This window comes from Hemicordylus capensis, chromosome 9 (genome assembly GCF_027244095.1).
Source record: "Hemicordylus capensis ecotype Gifberg chromosome 9, rHemCap1.1.pri, whole genome shotgun sequence".
Classification (NCBI taxonomy): Eukaryota; Metazoa; Chordata; class Lepidosauria; order Squamata; family Cordylidae; genus Hemicordylus; species Hemicordylus capensis.
In genome coordinates this window covers 30,333,497-30,358,584 of record NC_069665.1, presented here as the reverse complement: position 1 = coordinate 30,358,584, position 25,088 = coordinate 30,333,497, and the positions used below count along the sequence as shown (strand labels likewise).

At 53.7% G+C, this 25,088-nt stretch overlaps 1 protein-coding gene across 2 annotated transcripts in view; it reads right to left on the bottom strand.

Moving 5' to 3' along the window:
- Positions 1-25,088, bottom strand: part of ZFPM1 (zinc finger protein, FOG family member 1) — a 98,606-nt gene that overhangs the window by 15,811 nt on the left and 57,707 nt on the right. For both annotated transcript variants that reach the window (XM_053271400.1, XM_053271399.1), the window contains exon 4: positions 6,663-6,796. In XM_053271400.1, the coding sequence (XP_053127375.1) occupies positions 6,663-6,796 (134 nt within the window). The remainder of the gene's footprint in view (positions 1-6,662; positions 6,797-25,088) is intronic.

Sequence of the window (25,088 nt, the reverse complement as noted above, 5' to 3'; positions counted from 1 at the left end):
CTGGGTTGATAACACACACACACACACCACACACACACACTCTCTCTCTCTCTCTCACACACACACACACTTCTGCTGATGGTGCAAGAAACGCAGGAGTCCCAGTTTCCGAGCCGGGGTGGGGAGAGAGCGATCTCCGCGCAGAAATTAGGTGGTCACGGGAGACGCAGCCACGTGGGTGGGGATGTGTATATGGGGGGCTGCACGGGCAGAGAGGTCTCTCTGATGCTGATTCAGCACTTCTGGAGGCAGCTAGTCACGCTGCACCTGGGCTGCCCCCCCCGCTGCCCCCCCCGCAGCCTGCATAGCCACACGGGGGGGGGGGCGCCCTGCACTTTCCACATCATGGAAAGATGCCCTTAAGATACCTCACTGGCGCTCTCCCTCTCTCTTGTGTTTCTTATGTCGACTTAGCCGTGGAGGTTAGGAATAGAACCTCCATGTGCAGCAGCAGTGTACCTCAATGCACCGCGCTTGACGAAGTACTCGGCAGAAAACACAGCAAGAGAGAGAGAGAGCTGTTACCTGCTCTGCCCCATGGCAGCCTTCGGTCCCTCTCATCACCACCCGCTTCCTGAAGCGCTCTCAAGTCCTATGAACGCAGGATTTTGAAGCGGCCTTATGAGCCAGGTCCATTCGCTCAGTCGTGCTTGCCCTAACTGGCAGCAGCTCTCCAAGGCTTCAAGGGCCCCCAATCCCAGGCCTCTACGGAGATGCTGCCAGGGCTGGGACACTCCTGGGTGCAGAGCCGCCCCCACCCCCCCGCCTCCTCTCTGGCCTTCTCCCCCTGCGGTCTCCTTTCCTTTTCTTAGAAGGCCTCCCTACAGAGTCCTCCCCAGCCTGCATTCTCGACGGCTCGGTCCCAGAACAGGCTCCCTTTCATGCCCTCCCCACAATACCTGCTGGGAGCACAAAAGGGCCGTGACAGACACAGATTGGCAACCAAGGGGTGGCTTCCTTTGCGGGCAGCTTCCATGCCAGCCCCGCTGGGGGAAGCGGGACCAGGCAGCCCAGCCGCGCTGAGAACCCTCCTTGTTCCCCCCTTAACAAAGAGGTCAGTGTCTCGGATCCGCGGCAGCCCCGATAACCATCGGAAACTGTATCTGAGCAATATCCGCTGGGGACGCTTTATCTGGGGCAGCCCGGACCCCTCGCCGGGGAGGGGGAGGGAGAACTGTCCTGCCGGTTCATCAGTCACCTTTGGGGTGGTTTGGCCTCCCCGGGAGGGAGGGAGGGAGGGAGGGGGTGGTGGGAAGGGGGCCCCCCCTCTGCAGCGCGTGCGCGAGAAAGAGAGAGAGAGATGGCAGCCACAGAGATGTCTGCAGGGCAAGAGGCTGAGCTCCGGGAGTGGGCAAAAGAGAAAGCGGGGGCACGGTTTTGGGACAGAAAGCTGGACTGAGCAGACACCGATGGGAAGGGTCGTTGCAGCCTTCTGCCTTCCAGTCGCTGTCCTGCAAGGTCAAGAGAGCCCGGCTGGATCAGACCCAAGGGCCATCTAGGAACGTAGGAAGCTGCCATATACTGAGTCAGACCCTTGGTCTATCTAGCTCAGTATTGTCTTCACAGACTGGCAGCGGCTTCTTCTCCAGGGTTGCAGGCAGGAGTCTCTCTCCGTCCTCTCTTGGAGATGCTGCCAGGGAGGGAACTTGGAGCCTTCTGCTCTTCCCAGAGTGGCTCCATCCCTTGAGGGGAATTTCTTTCAGGGCTCACACATCAAGTCTCCCATTCAAATGCAACCAGAGCAGACCCTGCTTAGCTAAGGGGACAAGTCAGGCTGGCTCCCACCAGGCCAGCTCTCCTTTCCAGGGCCAGGAACAGCATCCCGATTCTCACAGTGACCCAACAGATGCTCCTGGGAAGCCCACTAGTGAGCAACAGCAACCACTATTCAGAGGTAGAGTACCCCCGTATGTGGAGTCTCCATTTAGTGACTCTAATTCATAGCTTTTGACAGATGCAGCCTGACACAAGACCACCTCTGCTGGGTCCGCTCAGAGGCCCATCTTGGCCAGTGTCCTGCTTTCCTCAGTGGCCAACCAGACGCCTCTGGGAAACCCACAGGGAGGGCAAGAAAGCAAGAGCCTTCTCCATCACCGCTGCTCCCCAGCAATGGGCTTTCAGAAGCAAACTCTGGCAGCAAAGTGACTATGGGACGGCACTATAAATCAGAACTTCTTGGGTTTGAATCTTACTTCTGTTATCATCAACTCATCCGTGAGCCTCTTCTGTAACGTGGGGATCACAATAGTTCCTTGTCGTACAGGGTTGTTGTCTGAATTGCAACAAGACGATTAACATGCAGCACTCCAAAGACTTAAAAGTGCCATGCAAGTATTATTTAGTCTTCCTCTGATTGCACAGGTTCTGTTTCACTACCAAGACCCAAGATCAACTGATAGTCCCGCGATTCCATGACTTTGTCTAATTCCTGTTTATAGCCATGTAGGATGTAGAGCTTGTGGCAGCGAGTTCCATGGGACAGCTCAGGAGATAAACCACCAGGTAGGACTGATGTCAAGGGACTTCCTGTCTGCAGCTCTTCCAGGAGCACTCCTTGAGCAGAACAGAGGCAGAACACAGCGTCCCCTTAGAAGGGCAGTCAAGAAAACAAGCTCCCGCAAGGGCCAGAGAGAGGTCTCGAATCCAGTTGCTCTGACCAAACAGCAAAATGGAGCTGAAAGTCTTTATAGCAGTCGGGGGGGGGGGCATCCCCTGGGGGACGGGGCTGCAGCTCAGGGGTGGAGCATGCATGCCGAAGGCCCCAGGTTCCCTCCCTGGCAGCATCTCCAGGTGGGGCTGGGAAAGACTCCTGCTTGAAATCTTGGGAGGCTGCTGCCAGTCAGTGTAGACAATACTGAGCTAGATGGAGCAAGGGTCTGACTCAGTATAAGGCAGCATCCGATGCACCGGACCTACTCTAGCCTATTAAGAAACTTCCTGGCAGGTCGGGCAGATCTCCCTCCAGCTGGGTAGAGGGCCAGAGGCTGGATTCCAGTTTAGCAAACTCCCACCCCGCCTTCGCCCAGGTCCGGGACCCGCTGCTGGCCGGCCCCCAGCCCCCTTTCTCCGTGGGTGCCATCGACTGGACTCCCTTGCCACCGGCCCCTCCCACCCATTCCCAGCCAAGAAAGAGCAAGGGTGCCTTTTCTCTGACGGAGTCTGGCTGTCCTTTCCGTGGGTCTTTGGGAAAGAGATACAGAAAGGAGTCCAGCGGCGAAATAAAGAAGAGGAAGAATGAAGAGTGGGGGGGGGGGCAGGTGCTGGGACTCATCAGCTTGGCTTGATAAGGGAAGCTGCTGAAAAGGGAGCAAAAATATTTAGACAATAAATGAAGTATCAGAAAAAAGCAGCGGCATATCTTTTAGAAATCAATCATCCTGTACTGGTTGTCTGGACACACGGCGCCATGGGAGAGATAGCCGCCAAACTGGCAAGATAAGGGTTAATCAAGGATTTAATTCAGCACAAGATAAACGGGGAGGCTCAGGCTGAGAGACAGAGAGAAGAGAAAGGAGGGAGAGGAGAGGCCAAGAATGGCGTCCCGGGGATATTTCTCACAAGCCCCATCAAGCGCTGGAAGAGCTTCCAGAAGGGCCAGCCCACTTTCTTCCCCCACGGAAGGAGGCCGGGTCTTGCTTGGGCCAAGTGGCTGGGGGTGATATTCAGGGGGGACACAAGACGCACCCCGAGAGCCAAGCCGGGGCTTGGGGGTCTCTGCCCCACAAACAGGGCAGGATTTGACCCCAAGAGTGAGCACCAGCCTTCAAGAGGAGAATCCCACCATCCGGCTTGCTCTCTCTCTCTCCATCCCGTCTTATCCTGGGGTGGGGCTGGGGACAAAGAGAGGAGTGGGGCAGAGGGGACACACCCTCTGCTCCTCTCCAGGGCCCAGATTTCCCTGGGGGGCAGGGCTGTGCTGACCGGCTTCCCTCCCGCCCCCTTTCTCAAATTCCAGGGCGATGCAGAGCTCCCCACACACAAGTTATAAATCATGGCTGTAGCACTTTTCAGCAGACACGTCGCTGCGTTTTCCTTATCGTCGGGTTTGAAAGATTTCTGCAATATTTTTATTGGAATCAGACAAGAACTTTGTGAACAAAGAGAGATATTCCCGGCCCTCAGATCCCCTCTCTGTCGAACAAGGTCTCGGTTTCCTTCAAGAGCAGAAAGAAGCAGGACAGGAAAAGGAGAAATCAAGAAGCTGGAGGAAGGAGAAGGGGGCTCAGGAGACCGCTGTGCATTTCCTTCCATGCTTCTGCAAAGATGGCAGAGGAGGAGGAGGAGGAAACGGGAAATTGCTGCCGATCTCTCTTTTTCTTCCTCAACAAGAGCCCCACCGGATCAGACTGTGTCTGGCCAGGACAGCACCGTGTGGGTTCCAGGTTCAGGGGCCCTCTCCCACCATGGTGGCTCTCCAGCAACTGGCATTCAGTGGTGGGCTGCTTCTGAACCTGGAAGTTTGATACGGGCATCATCAACTAATAGCCACTGACGGACTTCTCCTCCTCAAATTTGTCTAACCCCCTTTTTAGGTCCATCTAAAAGCAGTGGCCGCCGCCACCTCTTGTGGAAGTGAGTTCCACAGGCCAACTGTGCATTGAGTGAAGGAGGGCTTCCTTTTGTCTGTCCTCAACCTTTGGCCTGTGATTCAGTGTTCTCATACGACGAGAGAGGGAGAAAAACATCTCTCTGTCCTTTTCCTCTGCACCACCCGTCATTTTGTAAACCTCTATCATCTCCTCCCAGAGTGGTGTTTTTCCTCTAAATGAAAAAGCCCATCCGTTGGGTTGCCGCTTTCTGCACTTTGGAACAACTAGAAACTCTGCCCACTATTCCAAAGGAAGACACATCGCAGCAGGAGGAAGCAACAATGTGGCCGGAGATGGTGGGAGTTGTAGTCCAACAACCGCTCGAGGGCCAAGGTTGCCTCTCCCTGCCTTATCGGGGTGATGATTTGACTCCCAGTCCCTTGGCTAGTCACCACCAATGTGGCATTAGACTTTTCCACTTTCACTGAACCCAGCGAGCTGGTGCTTTCTTTCCTTGAGCTACCCATCCACCATGACCCCAGGATCTCTTTCCCGGTCAGTCACTGTGGCTTTATGTACTGCAAGCACCATCAAGGCGTGGGGTGTATGTGAATTTAGGATTCTCTTTGGTCTCACCGGGTATCACTTCGCATTGCAAAGAACCCAACAGCGCAAAATGCGGCAGCTAGGATTGCATCCGGGGCTGTCCGTTGGGATCGTATTACACCCACTCTGAAAGAGCTGCACTGGCTACCAACGTGTTTCCGGGTCCCATTCAAGGTGCTGGTTTTGATCTTTAAAGCCCTTAACGGTTTGGGCCCTGGATATCTGAAGGACCACCTGATCCCAGGGGCTTCTGCCCGCTTGACAAGATCATCGGAGGGGGCTCTGCTCCGCGTGCCGATGGTGAGAGAGGCTCAGTTGTCGAGCGTCTGGGGCCTTCTCAGTCTTTGCCCCCAGGCTTTGGAAGGCTCTCTACTGCTCAGTCTCCATGACAGTTTTTAGGAAAAAAGTAAAGACGTGACTCTTCACCCAGGCTTTTGAATGAAAGTATTGTTTTTGCTGCTGCTGCTGCTGCTTTGTGCTTTATTATTTGTAATGGGTTTTTTAAAAAATGAAATAGATACAGTATTTTATATTTATATGCCACTTTGGGCATATAAATGCCAAATACTTTTGTATTTTAATTATGTATTGTTTTAATTATATTGTAATCTGCTTTGAGATCATCTGTACCTTTGTATTTTAATTATGCAACGTTTTATTATATTGTAAACCTCTTTGAGATTATTTTAATGAAAAGCAGCGTATAAACCGAACAATAAATAAATAATTCCTATCCGGCTGACCCAATGTGGAGAGATCCTTTCTGGCACACTTCTCAGCCGGCTGGGGTTTCCTCTCATCCCTGCACGATTCAGGCTCATTTGCAAACTTGCCCGATCATTTAGGAGCAAGCGAAACAGTACCAATCCCAATTCAGAACTGCAGTGCGTCAGAAAATTAAGCCCGGCAGGTGAGACGCTCCAGCTGAGATTTCAAAAATTTATCACAGGCCTGGGCAGAAGGGAGCTTTCCAAAAGCTGGCGCCGGCGGGATAGAACTTGCCATGAGATGCACTAATGAGATTAGCAGCACGGCAGAAGCGGCATCCTGCAGGTGGGTGCTTTGTGGGATGCTGACCGCTGCTCGAAGGCTCCCTTTGTGCTCCAACTGAGCCCTTTTGTGAGCATGTGCAAAGCGGAGACACAGGACGGAGTCTGGCCCTGCTCTTAGGGATATGAAGAAGCACTCTGGGAAATCCAGCCATCCCAGGTCCTTGGGAAGGACTCGATGTCTGGATAAAACAAACCAGTCAATACCACCTGTCCGACTGTGTAAACAAGAAATAATAACGCTTGACCCAAAGATAAACGGGATGTGTGGGTGACATCACCACTGCCCTGAGCACCTTGGAAGAATGGTGCCTACAAATCAATCAATCAATCAAAACTCTTCATTTAAAAATATATATACATTAATTGCATCATCATCGATCAACTTGTCAGCATTAACTGGAAGCGCTTCTGCAGAGAGAGGGGCTTGCTCTCTCTCCTCCCATCTCACTCACTGCCTTTCTGGTCGGCTCCTTACCAGCTCACTGTGCCCCGGAGAAGGCGGCTCGCTGTGGATGTTCCCCTGGAGTGGCCCCCAAGACACTCCCTCGGGCAAGTCCTTTCTAGCACACACCTTGCTCTCGCCCTCGGCTGTCAGCAGCTCCAGCTCACCTGGCAGAGAAGGGAGAAAAAAGGGGGCGGGAGGAGCAGAAATAATGAGAGGGAGACCCACAGAAACCCCCCAAGGAGCCCCCTTCCAGACGGGGCCACGATCGTCTGACCCTGCAGCAGAAAATGCACCCACTGCCGCCGGTTTCTTTCTGCTGACTGAGCACAGAGGCACCTTCTTAACGTGGCGATTCTCTTTATTTAGCAGGGGGAGAGCAACTGGCCCTTAGGGATGTGCACGGACCCGGCGGGGGCCGGTTCAAAGGTGCACCCTCCCCTGCCCTTACAGTTGTCCCACCCCTGCCCCTTCAAACCCCTCGAACCGCCAGTGCTCGAACCTGTTCAGAGGCCCATAAGGTTCGTGCACATCCCTGCTGGCCCTCCCCACCCCCAGCATAGTACCCCTGCCGTGACTCTTGCTGGTGTCTATCTTACATTGCATTCTAGACTGTGAGCCCTTGGGGGACAGGGAGCCAATTCATTAGTTCTCTGTGTAAACCACCTTGGAAACCTTTGTTGAAGAGCAGTACAGAAATTGGTGTTGTTCCTCTGAACAGCCACCAAGGGAGGGGCCACAGAGAAGACCCTAGGTTCAATCCCAGGGAGGGCTGGAGAGGACCCATCTGAAACCTGCCAATTGAGATCTAGAACACTGATCTAGAGGGACCAGCAGCCTGACTCAAGAGAAGGCAGCTTCGACCTGAGTCACTCTGCTCCTGGACACTGGTCCACCCCCCACATTGCCCGGGGAAGGGTCCTTTGGATGCTCTCCGGCCTGTGACCTTGGCTGAACTAAGAACAAACCTCCCAGATTGCTGGGTCTGAACTCAGCTGATTACATTCTGAACTTCTGTGATATTCGTCTTCACTGCAGCCCAACGGTGGGGCATCTCTTCCGCTAAAAAGGTGGAGCCCCCATCTCTCTGAGGGGTCCTTACCTCACATCAGGTACGTGAAAACATCTCTGGCCAAAAGCAGGAGCAAACTTCCTCATATGTAGCCTCCCACAGGCTCCCTCAGAAACTGTGGCACAAGAGACAGGTTTCCCAGGGGGAAGCCAATGCAAATTTGCACCACCACAGCTTATGGGATTGCACCAGGCCTGGCTTCTGCGGGAAGGACACAGGGAGATAGGTAACGATCCAAGTAGGACCATCTGTGGCAAGGAGACTCTTAAAGGAGTCCAAGCACTTCCCACAGACCCCTTGGTTGATGATGCTTCCAAAACATCTGCATCACCGAAGATCAGCTACCTGATTACTGCCTAATGAAGGGTTCTGTGTAACTCAGAAGCTGATGCCCCTTAGCCCCAAAAGTAGTTGGTCAAATTAGAGGGTTTTTATCTGCTGCCCTTGGAGGCACTGTATGTGCAGCAAGATACTGAGGTTTTTCCCCCTAGGTGGAGATCACCTCATCCAACTTTGGCCTTCCTGGTTACTTGGCATGGAACCGCCCCAGGGGGGAAGAAAGAGAGATCAAAGCAGGCTGGCATCCCTCCATCCCAAGGGGAGTCTCTCTTCTGCTTCATCAGGACCCTCCTCGGCTGAGGCAGCGCCAGGCCGTAATGGCCTTGATGGGCCGATAAGCCTCTTGGCTTAATGGGTCTGATAACATGTAAATGGGCAACCAAGGCTGACCTAAAGTGTTTTAGCTGCGCCTTCATCTTCCAGTGTGCAGATAAGATGGCAGCTAAGCAATACTCTGATGGATGCTGCACGGAGAAGACTCCCTGCACCCTCCCGCAGAGAGCAGGAAAGGGGGCAGGGATTGCAAGACCCCCCACCCCCACCCCCATGCCAAACCTTACAGCGAGGCATTCCTGGGGAGAGGAGGCAGCACCAAGGGCGGGGGGGGGGAGTCTGGCAGGGGTCCAGGTGCAGCTTCCTGCGTGGGAGACACAGCCTTGAAACCAGATTGCTAAAAGCGCACATCAAACACACCGGGGTGGGCAGGAAGGCACACCAGTGCTTATCAGAGCAGAGGGGAAGCCATCACTAGGGACCGGCACCACGCTGGGTACCGCATGGCATGAGCTGTCCCCTCTGCTAGGCAGGGTCTGCCCTGGCTTGTATTTGAATGGGAGACGACATGTGAGTGCTGTAAGATCATCCCTTTACGGGACGGGGCCGTAGCTCAGTGGAAGAGCACCTGCTTGCGTGCTGGAAGTCCCAGCTTCCCTCCCTGGCAGCATCTGCAGGTAGGGCTGGGAAAGACTCCTGCTTGGAACCCGGGAGAAGCTGCTGCCAGTCAGTGTGTAGACAATACTGAGCTAGATGGACCCAGCGTCTGATTCGGTAGGAGGCAGCTTCCTAGGTCCAATTAAGCTCCAATGATGATAATGATACAGCCTGAAAGCAAGTGGACGAGGGGGCTGTGGAAAGGGGTCGGGGCAATCAAACGGACCTGGATTGGGCGGGGGGCAGCCTGGCTTCTTCCACCCAGCAGCTGAGCCCAGCCCTCTGCAGGCTAAGACCCCTTCGGCCCCCGCTTGGCTTCTTCCCCCGCTCTTGAAGGTGAGACGGGGCAGCCAGCGGGTGATGGACAGCTCTCTCTCTTGGCATTGCTAATCCCTCACCCCGCGATCAGCGTGAAGGGCTCCGAAGGGCAGGTGCGGCTCAGAAGAGAGCCCGGCACGCACCCTGGCTGGCCACCGGCTCTTTCTCCAGAAGGAAAAAGGGGAAGCAAAGAGAACCCTTTGGGCGCTCAAGGATTCGTGGCAGGCCCCGGAGAGGAGCCCGGACAGCAGCCGAGAGACCCGCCTGGCCGAACACGGGTTTCAAGCCACGGAGGGGTGCCTTCTCTGTGTAGCTGACCCTCTCCAGGTGGAAAAGAGGTCCACGTGGTTGGAGTCACCCCTGCACCCCAGAAACCATCAACCCGCCCCGGGCCCCATTCTGCAGGGCTTCTTTTGCTTGTCTCAGTAGACGAGGAAAGGTCTTCTGCACACTGTGCTGAAAAGATCTCTCCCATTTACTCTGGAACCCACCCACCCCAGAATGAAGCCCCCACCCCTGGGGCGTCTGCTTCACTTATGGCCTGTCTGTGCATGGAGTTATCTGATGTGAGAGGACTCCTCCTTCCACTTGGAAGAGGCAGGTGCCCTCAGCGCTGAGCTCTGCAGGTCCACCAGGACCAACTCCAGGTCTTTGGGCCTCTCTGCCGAAGATGCCAAGAGGGGGGCCCTTTCAGCTCCCCACCTGGAAAATACCACTGGAGAAGAAACTGCAGGCACTTAGGAAACTGGACCCTGGAAGAACAGCTCTCTTGTCCTTTGTGCGTGTTCATTAGTTGGCGTAAATGTTAACAGTTTTCAAAGCTGCCCAAGAAGCGGAGGGATATTTCTTTTTCAAGGAAGGAGAGCTGGTCTTGTGATAGCAAGCATGCACTGTCCCCTTTGCGAAGCAGGGTCTGCCCTGCTTTACACTGGAGAGGGAGATCACATGTGAGCCCTCTAAGACATTAGAGGACAAGGCCACTCTGGAAAGAGCACCTGCCCGTTTGCATGCAGAAAGGCCCAGATTCCCTCCCTGGCAGCATCTCCAAGAGAGGGCGGAGAGAAACTCCTGCCTGCAACCTTGGAGAAGCTGCTGCCTGTCTGGGTAGACAATACTGAGCGAGATGGACCAGCGGTCTGACTCAGTAGAAGGCAGCTTCTTAAGTTCACTTGGGTTAGATGCATCCTGGGCTCAACATAAAAGAATTCTTTGGTTCACACACCCAATGCAGTGACAATTCCCCCTCCCCACCAGCAGGTTTATGCTATCTTATTCCAAGTGGGACAAGCGGACATCAAAGAACGCTGAGCTTCTGGCATGTCCACACAAGTAGCCTCCATCGAGCCCAGTATGGTGAACTCTGGCGGGTAGCAGCTCCTGCTCCCTGGCCCTTTTAGCTGAAGATGCCCAGGACTGAACTTGGGACCTTCTGCATTGCAGAGCATTGCCCTGAGGAACTTGCCTTATAGCGAGTCAGGACGTTGGTCCGTCTAGTCCAGGGATTCTCAACGGCAGAAGGCCACTGTGACGGCAAAGATGATGGGAGCTGTAGTCCAACCTCCTCTGGGCACCCAAGGCTGAGAATCCCCGGGCTCGCCCAAACCTGCTGACTCCTTGACTGGCGAGCAGCATTCCGGGGTCTCCGGCAAGGGTCTAGGAGGGCCTCCCACACGCAACGCATGTGCTTCACGACAGTGCTCTAGAACCCTGATGCCCTCTAGAACCCTGATGCCACAGAGCCCAATGGAGCTGTCCTGAGGGAGGGAGAAATCCGCCCCTCCTGATCTCCTCTGCCTGCACCAAGTTTCTTGCCTTTAGGAGACCTGGAGGTAAAACGGAGAACTTAGCCTTAAGTGGCAAGTTCCAGCCAGTTTGGCAAACAAACTCACTCTAGGCCCAACTGCCACCCTTCATCCTCCTCTTCCTCCTCCTCCTCCTCCTCCTGGCTGGGCTAATCAGCTGCGCTTGGGTCAGGAGACCATGTCTCCGAGATAAGAGCCTTTGCCTGACACTTTCCATGTCAGAGCACTCCATCTTCTGTGTATCAAACCCCAGCAGAGAAAACACACAGCCGGCGATAAAGGCAGCAACCGTTTCAGACGCAGGAGGACAAAAATAGGGCAGGCCAAGCCAAGCCGCTTCCCTCCCTCCATCCTGCGGGATTTTTGCAAAGAGGACAGAACAGGACCTGCTCCCCACCATCACGGAGCCATTACGGGGATGCGTGAGCAGAGCTCCTGGGGAGAGAGGAGCCCACCTGAGCCCAGCAGGGCGGGAGCCCATTGCAGCCACGCCTGGGCCAAGAGGCTCTCAAAGAGGGGCCCCCTCGCCCCCACCCCACAGAGCGACAAGCAGGGCAGAGCCCGGCGGCCCATTTCCACCCAGAATGAGGAGCTGCAGGAAGCCCCAGCAGGCCAACTGAGGCGCAATCCCATTCTAAAGGCATCCTATAGAAATCAAATCAAATCAAATAAATAAATAAATAATAGAAAAACAAGTCAAAATAATCAACATAGCAATACCAGGGGATAGCAGAATAGAAGAAAAAGAAATAGAAAAAAATCACCAAATACAAAGACCTACAAATTGAAATGGAAAGGCTGTGGCAGAAAAAGACCCAAATAATCCCAGTGGTCATTGGCGCCCTGGGAGCAGTTCCAAAAGACCTTGAAGAGCACCTCAACACCACAGAAATCGCCATCAGCCAATTACAAAAAGCAACTTTACTGGGAGCAGCCTATATTCTGCGACGATATCTATAATAACAACAGCAACAACATTGATAATAAAATCCAGCCATCCCAGGTCCTTGGGAAGGACTTGATGTCTGGATAAACAAACAACCAACAGCAAAGGTGGCAGTCCTCCGTGGCCACAAGGACCACAGTGTTAAGCTCTTCTCCCTTGCAATTTCTCCTGTATCCATCACAGAGACCAGTGGGAGGTCTGGAAGCCTATGCATGGAGCACAGGAAGCTGCTTCCTACCGAGTCAAACCCTTGGCTCCCCTAGCTCAGGACTGCCTGCCCCACACTGACTGGCAGTGGCTCTCCTGAGCCTCAGACAGGGTCTTTCCCAGCCCTACCTGGAGATGCTGCCGGAATTGACCCTGCATGCAAGCAGATGCTCAACCACTGAGCGATGGGCCCATCCCCAATATGTGCTCCAACGTATGCACCCCTGGCGCAGTCTGCAAGGCACGGGAACATAGGAAGCTGCCTTATACCGAGTCAGACCCTTGTTCCATCGGAGAACAAGCTCTGTCTACACTGACTGGCAGCAGCTTCTCCAAGGTTCCAGGCAGGAATTTTCCCCAGTGATGCTGCCAGGGAGTGAACCTGGGACCTTCTGCATGCAAAGCAGATACTCTACCACTGAGCTATGGGCCCCATCCCCTAAGGGGAATACTTTAGGGCACTCCCAAGTGGCCAACCACCCAAACGCAAACCAAGGCAAGCCCTGCTTAGCAAAAGGGGCAATTCGCACTTGCTACCACAAGACCAGCTCTCTCATCCTCATGGACACTGTGAGGCTTTCTGGGAGCCGGTGAGCAGCACCCAGACTAAACTAGTCATGACGAACTGAAGTCCCACCCATTTCAATGGGGCTTAATCACGACTAACTTCGTCAGGATGCTTCCCAGGGTGTGTTGAAAGGAGAGCATCGGAAACCACCCAAGAAGTCTTATGGAGACTGGACTTGAGAAAGCGAAGGATTGGGGGGCATTGCGCATGGAATCCCACGATGGGACAGGAAGAGTGGAGGATATGCACACACACACACTCTCTCTCCCCGCACCGGCCCACATCAGAAATAACAGAAATTTAAAAACCCCAAGCAGCATATATTAATAAGAGCCAGACCCAGCCTAGCTAATGGGCAGAACAATCTCACAGATTATCGCAGGGAACAAAGTCCATTTCTCTCGCGCTGCCTCTGTATGCGCGCGCGCCTCTCGCTGCCCCTAATCTCGGGATCGGTGATGCAGGCGCTCAGTTTCACCACCCTGCAGGTTAATACAATTCCTCCCTTATCTTATCTCCCCATCAGTTTCCTGGCCAAGACGGCATCCGATTGGCTCCCGCAAGCCAGCTGGCCTGGAAGTTATCGGAATAATTCTTATCTCCGGGATCATTAACCAAATTGGGCTGGTATCGGCCTGTGTGCTTGTGATAATAAAGTCACAAAAGGAACGGAGGAAAAGAGAAAATAAGGGAAGGCATGTCGTCTGAAAAAGCTTCCGTTCCCCGGGGGGGGTTCCTCACAGGCACGGCAGAAAGATCTCCACCATCGGATGGGGGATGAAGAGCTCCTCAGACTTGCCATTCTGTCTCCTGAGAGCAGATAAGTAGATGCCAGCAAGAAGTTCACAAGTCGGGCATCGTGGAACAATCCATGCCCTCTTGGCCCTTGGCATCTAGCAGCCAGGTGTAAGCTCTCTCTGCTTACGGCGTTTCCATTTCTGGCGACCACAGCTAATCATCGCACACAGATCTATCCCCTGCCTGCTTAACTGCTTCACCTAGGGCAGCCCATTAGCGCATCCGGTGGCCATGAGTTCCACAGGAAGACCAGGCGTATTGGTGTGAAGAATTCCTTTTGGGTTGTTTTTCAGCCAGCTTTCAGCAGACGGCTGACCTTTTATTTTTGTGTTTTGAAGGATGATAGTTCCCCCTGCCCTTCACGCCTACTACTTTTGATCTTGCAAACCTCTATCGCAGTGTTCTTCATTGTAAGGTTTGGGGGGGAAAGTGGCAGACCCCATTACCTCTAACTGCAGTTTACTGGGCCTGTGTGAAGCCTCGGCCAAAATGGCACACAGGCCTCCGGCCACCACGTGGAGGCGACCATTGAGCTCTGCCCTGCCCTTTGGGGTGGGGCTCCTTTCAGCCCCCTTGAGCCCCTGTGCTCTCTTGGAAGGCAAGAGAGACTGACAAGACGCTCTCCAGCGTTTCAGGCTAAGAGGTCTCTCCCAGCCCTATATAAGAGATGCTGCCAGTGACTGAACCTCGGGCCTTTTGCATGCAAAGAAGAAGCTGTTCCACTGAGTTGCGGCCGCATTTGGGGGTCTGGTAATGCTGAATTCAGCACTTGGCTTGGGGGATACAGACCACCACGTGGGCAGAATTGTTGCATGAAACGTTTTCTAGCTGTGATCACACAGTACAAGTTCGCCTTGCTTTTCCTTTTGTCTCCTCCCTCACTGTTTAAATTCAGATTGTAATCTCAGCGTGTGTGTGTCTGTGTTTTCCGTATGCAATTTGTAACATATGCAAAGTACTGTGTACATTGGGTGTGCCAACAAATGATCACAATCACGTTTTCTCCACCAGCTTTCATGGCTCACCAATACAGCCTCTTTGGCATCACCTCAAGTGCACTGGAGTTCACTGGACATCCCTGAAGTAGCCTGCAATTCACGAGGCTTTTCTGCTTTAGCCATGAGCTGGTGGAGCGATGGTATTAAAAGGAAAATGGTATTAAAAGAAAAGCTCTGACTGAAAGCAAAAGGGGAGGAGAGCCGGCCTTGTGGAAGGAAGGATGAGTTGTCCCCTCTGCTAAGCAGGGTTTGCTTTGGTTTGCATTTGGATGGGAGGCTGCTCGCGAGCCGTGCAAGATATTTCTCTTAGAGAATGGGGCCATAGCTCAGTGGAAGAGCATCTGCCTCCTTGCATGCAAAAGGTCCCAGGTTCGAGCCCTGGCAGCATCTCTAGATGGGGTTGGGAGAGACTCTTGCCCGAAGCCTTGGAGAGCTGCTGCCAGTCAGTGTGGACAATCCTGAGCTAAGGGATCAAAGTCAGACTCAGTAGAAGACAGCTACATAAGAGGAGAATTAGGAAGTATGTTGAGACACAGAGCTGCCCTTTGGAGAGTCTGCCCCAAAGCTTGCAATAGTGAATAAAGGTTCTCAAAAGCAGGACAGCTTAGCTTGAGTTCCATCAGAAACAGGACCATGAGAACTCGGACATTGCTTTCAAAAAGGGAGGAGGGAATTTTAAGGGTCTCAGAACTTTAGAGAAATTCACTCATGAGAAAAACAAGGTTCACCCACTGCCTTGGCCTACTGCAGTCAAACCCCTGGGTGTACTTTGGCTTGCATCCTCCCCTAAAGCAAACTTCCGGGATTATCCACATTACTGATTAGTGCATTCACATCCCCTTGAGTCTGTCTGCCCTCACAACAACCCTTTGAGGCAGGCCAGGAATACTCTCACTTTCAACAGACAGGAGACAGGGCCTTTGTGTGACAAAGCAGAGTTAGCTGTAGCATGTGTACAGAAGTTTCACAGATGCATTGCTGGGGTTGGGGAAGGCAATAAACCCGACCGAGAAACGTGAGCTCCCATGCACAGCCCTGAGCAAAATCTCACCCCAACCAACCTCCTCTCTGGGCTGCAGCCAAGGGTTCATTGCCAGGTACTGGTGAGATCTGAACCCAGGTCCTGCTGTGTACGCCCTGGCCCAAACTGCATGGTCTTATGTTCTTATCAATTCTGTAGGTCTCCCAAATCTATATAAGAAAACAAACCCTGCTAGATTAGGCCAAAAGCTGTCTAACCCGGCATCCTGCTTCCTACAATGACCAACCAGATATCTCTGACAAATTCACAAGCAAGGTATGAATCACTCTCTCCTGTTTGCACCTGGTATTCTAAGATATACTTCCTTTGAGCAGGGAAGTTCTTTTTAGTCATGACTAATTTCTCTAAGCCCCCTTTAAAGCCATCTAAGACGGCAACCACACCTCGTCCCAGCAAATTCTGTATATCAGTTCAACACTGCAAGAAGTACTTTCTTCCGTCTGTTCTGAATTGACTGCCCCTTGATTTCATTAGATGAGCCCAAGTTTTAGGATGGTGAGGTGGGGGGGGGGGGAGTAAGGCCTCTTTATCCACAATTAGGCTACGGCAGCAAAAAGGAACCTCCATGTTCAGGCGCAGTATGCCCTGGAATAGCATCCACAGCAACGAGAGGAACACGCCCGGCACAGCCTGCCAGGGAAGGTCTCCCAGAGGCATCTGGCTGGCGTCTGTGGAGGAGCAGAGGGGCTGACGGGATGGAACAACAGCCTAGCCAAGCCATTCACGCCTTGTGTTTCAAGGCTGTTGGGTGGGAGATTATTTTTCTTCAACAGGCTCTAAACACGATGCAGAAAGAATTTTATTTTATTTTTAAACCCTGACAACTCAACTAGCGAAAGGATGCACGATAGCACCGGCCTGATAAGATGGAGGGGGCCGATTGGGGAGATGTTTTAAGCTGCGTACAAGCCACGTCTCCACTCTTCACCTTCCTACACAAAAGGCAAATCTCTCCAAAGGGGCTCAGGGGATTATCCCGGCTTTGCTGCTCTCGGGTGCTGCAGTAATCAGGGGCAGCTTCGGGAATAATAAAAAGAGCCACCCAGGTCTTCGGATGGGCCAGGACGAGGGAAGTGGGGAGAACCTTCCCTTATGGGCCCCCATGCAGAAGGCACAAGGCTAGTGGGGGCAGGAGAATCAGTGGCTCGTGGACGAGGAAACTCAAATTCCATGCACAGCTCTACAGTGGCACTGGGGGGGCGGTTAACTCAAAAGAAACCTCAGGGCCCTTCTCTGCTGGTGGTTTGGGGCAACAGACTCTCTTCTCGGTCTGACCTACCTAACATACAGCACATGAAGTTGCTTTATGCCGAGTCAGACACTGGCCAATCAAACCCAGGACTGCCAGCTCTGACTGGCAGCAGCACTAGGGTCTCAGGCAAGGAAAGGTCTTTCCCCTCGCCTGCTGCCGGAGTTCCTTTTAATGGGAAGTGCCAGGGGTTGAACCTGGATCCTTCCACATGTGCTCTATCCCCGAACTTTGATCCCGGCCGTAGGTCGAAACAGGTGCTTTGTCACGAGTTACAGGGCTTCCTCAAAGGACCCATCAGACTCCCCGATCATGGCTCGGACGATTGATCCATGTCGCCCAGAAGGGTCTACTCTGACCGGCAGCAGCTCTCCAGGACTGCAGGCAAGGAAGGATATTCCTGCCACCTGAGATACTTTAACTGGAGGGGCCGGAGACCGAACCTTCTCAGGGCAAAGCAGGTGCTCTTCCACTCAGCGATGGCCTCTCCAGGAAAGTCACCGCGACTGCCTCCCATAGTTGTGAACGGCAAAGCACTCTGCGTGTCAAAAAGGGGGGGGGAGCGCCAAGCTAGCGGACAGGGGGGTGCCCTTGGGTCCCCCACAACAACGTCTGAAGGGCAGCGAGGGGTCGCCTGCTCCCAAACAGAGGACAGACGCCATGCTGGGCGCCACGCGGAGAACGAGGGCGGTTCGGTGCCTCTGCCAAGCTAGAGCTGGTCAGAACTGCCAGCGAGGCAGGGTGGGGCAGGGCACAGCCTTCCGGGCAGGCGCCCGTCCCTCCCCAAGAAGGAACACCTCCAAAGCTCCACTCTGCCCCTCACCTGGCCTCCTGGCTGCCGGTCCTCCGGGCTGCCCTCTCTGGGCGTCCATCCGCTGCTGCTGCTCCTCTCCCGGCAGCTCGGGACGCCTCTGCAGGCAGCCGGCGGTGGGCGGTTCGAGCCCTCCTGGCCCCCTGGGACCCTCCCTCTTCCACGGGGTCTCCTCTCCTCCAGAGCCCCACTTCCTCGCCGCCAGCCCGCCACCCAGCCCCCACCGCTGAGCCGGCGATCGGGGATTTCTCCTCGCCTATCGCAGCCAGGCATCGCTGGGGATTTATTGATTTTTTGACACAGTTAACAACAGCAAATCTTTATCGCCACAAACCCTGACCCCATTAATGGAGGAGTTCTTACCAAGCCTGTAGAGGAACAGCAGCCTGTCTACCCGCCCCCAGCACGGCGGCAGCCAACACCTCAAAGGCAGGGGTGGTAGCCGGGGGGTCGCAGGAAGGATCAGGGCAGCGGGCAGACCCCGGGGACACAGGCTGGCTTCCACGTGCCCTGCCCAAGCCCCCGCTTTCTGCAGGTTAAGGGCACTTTTTAGCCATGCGGTTTGCAGCAGGGCTGGGCATGCATTTCAAACTTCCTAGCAGGCCCCACCAACTTTTCAAACTGCAACCCCAGGCAGGGACAGATTCTCCACACAGCCCACCCTCCAAACTACAAGTTCTCTCAGGGAAGCAGAGAAGGGCCTGTCCACACCACAGACACAAACTGGTTTCAACCCCGTCTAAGTGGCATAACCACCAGCCACGGGGCATGGGGAGTGGTCCGAGCAGAGGGTCCCCAGTGCAATTCTCAGCCCCCTCCCCAAATGACAAGAGCCAGGGATGCTGGAGGCAGCCATGAAAGAGAAACCGGCTTACAAGTGGCATACTTGTAGAGTCTATTATTTAGTACATTTATACACTGCCGCATTTTTAAGAAGCTCCTGGGAATTTAGACATAGGAACATGAAGTAAAGGGTGCCGTTGAGTCGGTATTGACTCCTGGTGACCCCAGAGCCCTGTGGTTGTCTTTGGTAGAATACAGGAGGGTTTTTCCATTGCCTCCTCTCACGCAGTATGAGATGATGCCTTATATCACTGTTACCCGATGTAGGTGTTTCCCATTGTCTGGGAAACATACCAGCGGGGATTCGAACCAGCAACCTCTGGCTTGTCAAGTCATTTCCCCTGCTGCACCATTAGGTGGCTCATAGGAACATAGGCAGCAGCTGCCATATACTGAGTCAGACCATCGGTCCATCTAACTCAGTATTGTCTACACAGACTGGCAGTGGCTTCTCCAGGGTTGCAGGCAGAGTCTCTCTCAGCCCTGTCTTGGAGATGCTGCCAGGGAGGGAACTTGAGACCTCCTGCATGTAAGCAGGCAGGTGCTCCTCTTCTCAGAGTGGCCCCATCCCATGCGGCGAATGCATTTCAGGGCTCACACATGTCATCTACCACAAGACCAGCTCTCCTGATCACCACTTTTTTCCAGCCCTAGGACTTTTTTGGGGGTGGGTGGGGGGTGGGCGGGTCCAAGTTCAATCCCTGGCCTCTCCCATTAAAAGTGTTTGGTAGTATGTGCTAAGAAAGGCCCTTTCCTGCCCGACACTCTGGAGAGCCACTGCCAGTCAGAGCAGATAAAAATGGGTGAGATTCGGCAGAAAGCAGCTGCATATGTGTATGTAGAGACCTGGTGAGCCTGTGTTGATTGATTGATTGATTGATTGCCATCAAGTCGGTGTCGACTCTTAGCGACCACATAGATAGATTCTCCCCAGGATGATCAGTGGTGCCTTCATTGCTGTCGTCATCGAGTCCCTCCACCTTGCTGCTGGTCGTCCTCTTCCTCTCTTGCCTTCCGCTTTTCCCAGCATGATGGACTTCTCCAGGGAGCTGGGTCTTCTTTGCATAATGTGTCCAAAGCCTGGTGTCATCCGTGCCTTGAGTGAACATTCTGGATGGATTTGTTCTGTGATCCATTTATTTGTTTTCCTGGCTGTCCATGGTCTCCTCAAAAGTTTTCTCTGGCACCAAAGTTCAAAAGCATCAATACTTTTTCTATCTTCTTCAAAGTCCAGCTCTTGCATCCATAGAGTGTCATGGGGAAAACCATGGTCCGAACGATTCTCATCTTTGTAGGTGTAGACACGTCAACGGCATCTCAATATCCTCCCCAAGGCCTTCATTGCAACCCTACCAAGTGCTCATCTGCAGCATATTTCTTGACTGCTTGATCCTTGACCATTGGTGGTCGATCCTAAAAGGCAGAAGCCATCCACCACTTCAGTGTCTTCATGATCAATTCTGAGGCTGGTCGCTGTGCCTGTTGTCATCAGTTTAGTCTTCTGGACATTCACACTTTAAGGCCCCCAAAACTTCGGTTCTCCCCTGACCTCAGTGACCGAAGAGCTGCTTCCTCCTCAGCGCCCCTACCACCCCGCGCACGCTCTCCGTCATGTTTATTTATTAATTTAATAAACAAACAAACAAATAAATAAATAAAACCCAGCCCCTTCCCCCGCCCCCACCCCTTCGAGAATCTCATAAATTGGAGCCCTGGCCGGCTGCGCCGAGATAGCATCGGCTCCAAGGAGAAGGGACAAAAGCGAGATGGGCTCTGGAGGGCCTGATGATATCCTGGCAGCACATTCAGGCCGGGAATGAACCGTGATCCTATCTCCCCTGCCAGGGTGGGGGTTATTGTGTCTAATAAAAGGAAGGACTCTTCACGGCATTTTCTTCTGCTCGAAACCGGCGGCTTATCAGCTCCGGCGTGACCCACCTTGCCTCCCCCTCCCCTGCTCTCCGCTTCCCCCTCCGCCTGCCCAAATCTCCTTCCTAAGCGGTTTTGCTTCGGCGCGCACACAGCACCCTGGCCCCAGAGGAGCCGCCGCAGGATGGGTGGAGAGAGTGCCTCTGAGCATGTGCGGAGGGAAGCAGGGCCTCTGGGAACGCCGGCTACAGGTTGGTGGCTGGACGTTGCCACGGGCGTTCTGTGGACGAGAGGTCAGGGCTGTAACCGTGACCGTCTCTTTTTGGCCACCCCCTACCCCGTTCCCGTCCAGCACGGTAATCTAAGACAAATATGCCTCTATCTAGAGTAAAACTCTGCTAGGAGCGATAACGGGAAATAGCTGGAATAATTTTTCCCACCCACACATACCAATGTGAAGGGAAAGACACACACACACACACACACACACACACACACACACAGATAATCGGGAAGATTGTGGCCAAGCCAGCCCTGTCCATCAGAATGGGCTGTCCTGCCTCATTCTGCCCTGCACCGCCCGATAATAAACCTTGAGGTTTGCACAGAAACTTCAGGCAGGGAGAGATTACTCAGACAGGAGTCACAGAACAGATAAAAAAGAAAGAAAGGAAAGAGAGAGAGGGAAGATGGAGCAAAAATAGAGGTCAAGGGAAAGCGGGGTGGGGGGAGAGTGAGCCGTTTTAATTAGATAGCAACTGCCTTCTCCTTGTGCACCGTCCGCAGCTTAGACCATATCCGCGACTGCTCTCGCCAGAGCAGCTAAATAAAACCTCCATGTTCAGGGGCACTATCTGGTTATCAGGTGCCTACAGGCAAGCAACGGAGGGCAGCCATTGGCTATGGAGCCCTGCCCACGGGCCTCTTAAGGGCACAAGGCCGGTGGCCACTCTAAGAAACAGAAAGGCACCTTAAGATGGATTTGTGATCGGATGCCGGAAGGGAAACCACAGCAGCTGGTTTCTAAACAAGGGGCGGGCGGGGCGGGTGGGAGATATGCTAGGGCCAAACCCTGCCAGGAAAAGACATCTTGCATTCTGGAAGAGCTTTCCTGGAAGCAAGGTCAGAGGAGGCTCTCTACATTAGTCATGACGGCCATACAGAAACCCCATGTTCAGAGGTAGTCTACCACTGAATCTCAGTGGCTGGGGGGGCCACAATAAGAGAAGGCTGTTGCCACCATGCCGTGCTTGCGGGCTTCCTGGAGGCATCTGGGGAAGAAGCAGGAGGTGGACCTACAGTGGTCAAGCTGGAAGGCCGTTCTTATGATTCTCTAAGCCCAGATGGGTGGCTTAATAGACACTTGGGTAAGCTAGTGTATTTAGGGACGCCGTTTAGTCACAAGGGACAGAGAGTTGGTCTTGGAGGCCTTCCCCAGGGGTTTCTAAAACAGAGGCTGGGCAGCCAGTCCTGCAGGGACTAGATGACCTCTGGAGTGCCTTCCAATTCTAGCATTCTGCGGCCTGGGCCCATCTCCTCTGCCGTGGGCTCATTGTCAGCCCTTCGTGGAAACCTTCCTAACGGCAAAGTAAATAATTACCTAACTGGAGGAAATAATTGCATTCCCTGCAGGGATGCTGTGAGGGTCAACAGACTAGAAGACATGATCCAGTTAAAGTCAAGTACTTAAAGCTCTTGTCTATTTCGGGAGGCGGAGGGTGGGCGGAAGGGAGGGAGATGCTTAATATTCTCCCTTTGAAATTATTAACGATACTAGAACTGCAGCCTTGTGACTCACGGTTTAGCTTGAACAGGGACACAGAAAGCTGCCTGACAGAAAGGCCACTGGGCCATCGAGCTCAGCAGGGTCTTCACTGGCCGGCTACAGCTCTCCTGAGTTTCAGAGAGAGATGTTTCTCAGCCCTACCTGGAGATGCTGCTGGGGATCGAACCCGGGACCTTCTGCATGCAAAGCGGATGCTCTGCCACTGAGCTACGGGCCTTTCCTCTTAGCTTAACCAATTAAAAGAAGTCTTAATCAACTAATAAGGCGCCCCGGATTAATTGCTCAGCAGGTTTTAAAGGGTTAACATTTTATATCCAAGTTACCCCCCCACCCCCCGCTGGTCTGTTTTCCAGACTATGGGAAACACCTCTATCGGGCAGCAGCGATCTAGGAAGATGCTGAAAGGCATCATCATCTCACACTGTGTGGGAGGAGGCAATGGTCAGCCCCTCCTGTATTCTACCAAAAGAAAACCACAGGGCTCTGTAGTTGCCAGGGGTCGACACCGACTCGACAGCACAACTTTACCTTTACTCCTAAAAGCTGCAGACCATCCCAGAAGTCACATCCGCGCACATGTGAAGGGGGGGGGGCACTGAACATTGGCTGGATCATACCCAGTGACACTAAAGCAGGATACATGTTAAAAACAGGACATATAAATGGTGGGCAAGTGGTTCTAAATGGCCGTTTGCCTGCTCACCTATGGCGAGCTAGGAATTGCTGCCAGGTGACCAGACAGGAAAGATAGCCCAGGCCAGTGCTAAGGTGGAAGATAGTCCGGGAACCCCTCTGTATGCTGTGCCCCACGTACCAGCCTGGAAGAAGTCTGGGGTATAAAGGTTGTGTGGATTGCTGACCAAGAAATGCCCATGGTTTGCAAGGCTGCATTAGCAGCTTATAAAAGCAGACCTTGGGTTAGGGCGGTATAAAAATGTGCTAAATAAATAAATAAAAATCAGTGTAAGAGGGTGAAAGGCAAGCTTTAGGTGCCTGAAAAGACATTGCATCTGCTTTGCCAAAGGAAGGAGAAGCTTGGACCTCGGAGAAGCCGCTGCCAGTCTGGGAAGACAATACTGAGCTAGATGGACCAATGGCCTGACTGAGTATATGGCAGCTTCCTATGTTCCTATGTAAGCAGCGAGCAAGCAAGCAAGCAGTCGGCTCCTTAACCTCTGTAATTAATAGCAGAAGCTCTTTATGGGGAGACAAAAGGGATGTAAAAGGTGACAAATGAGCCCGCATAAAGAGGCCCCCAGGTCACAGATATATTTGAATATTTGATGGGGTGTGAAAATAAAAGCAGCTCATAAAAAGGAAATAGGACAATAAAACACAGCAGCCACGATACAGGTTGGGAAGGTGGCCCGGGTGATTTCCAATTAATTTTCTCTCCCCCACCACCACCCGGGGCTGCTTGTTATGCTGAAGGCCCCATCCGCTGCTCTGATGAAGGGGCCGGGGCATTGTGGCTTGATCTATAGGCAAGGCGGAGACATCGCTCAGCCGAAGAGGAGCTGCAGTGGGGAAAAGGAGGCTTCTTTGCAAGTCCCGTTGCAGCGATACGCGGATTGATCCGGACAACGCAGGCCCGGGAAAGCCTCGGGCAAAGCTCGGATGAAGACCCGAATGGCTCACAGCAGCAGGGCCTTTACAGGGGAACAGTCTCCAGAGCTGCCCAGGCCCGGGATGGAGGAAACCGACATGCTCTGTTCCTCCGATGCTGATGATCGGAGATCTGGGAGCCGAGCTATGTTGAGCTTTCATGCCCAGAGGCAGTATACCAGCTGGATACCAGCTGATGAGGACATGCGAGAAGGGCAGGGTTCTGCCTTCATACCGAGCCAGACCACTGGTCCATCTAGCTCAGTAGGGCCCACACTGACTGGCAGCAGCTCTCCAAGGTTCCAAGCAAGGAACTTCCCGGGGCCTTCTTGGAGATGCTGCCAGGGACGGAACCGAGGACATTCTGGGTGCTAAGCAGGGGCTCTGCCAGTGAGCCACGGCCCCACGCCCTGCTTGTGGGCTTCCTGAAGGATCCTGGGCTGGTTCGCCTCTGTGAGAAGTAGGAGATGGGCCTGGCATGACCCAGAGGACTGCATGCCGAATCCTGCACAGTCTCCGTGACGGGGTCCCATGGGAGAAATCTAGCGGGAGGCTCCTGACTTCCAAGGCTCCTCCACCCACCAATGAAGGGGGCTCTTGCCCCGGAAATCCTTCTGCCCCACGCAGCAGCCTGGTCCCCAAAAGCCACCCCGGCCGCCTGGTTGCTACAGAACGGGATCTGTGGCAATGAAGACGGCCACCCTCCCCTCACCCTGCTCCTGGGACAACTTGGACTCTGAGCAGACGATCCAGCCCCTGGGAAGTAAGGACTCCCCCCGGCTTCGGTCTCCCAGACTTACGAAGACAGGAAGCAAATGGAATGGGCAGCCACATCTGCAAACGCTCTCAAGTGGAGGATTATAGATTATGGCTATCAGCTATTTGCATATCAGAATTTTAAAACAGCCAAGACCCCTCCAGCGAACAAGGTCATAGCAAAGATTTCTTTGGGGGGGAGGGAAAAAAACCCTCCTCTCATTTGCCTCTCCTTCCCTTGACTTTCTCATTCACTCGGCGCGTCGCGCGGCACCGACAAGGACATGACGGAAAGCTGTCCGCCCCTCCCTTCCCCTCCAGAGAGGTCCATGCGCCTGCACCACCAGGGCCATTGCTGGAGGAGGAGTGGCCGCAGCCCAAAAGACAGGCACATTTAAACCGAAACGGACCACGGGTGCAGCGCAAAGCGGGTCCTGAAGAGCGTACTCTTGGAGCAAAGCCCCACCAGAGCAGACCTGAGGTCCATCTCGTCCAGAATCCCCACCGTGGCCAGCCAGAT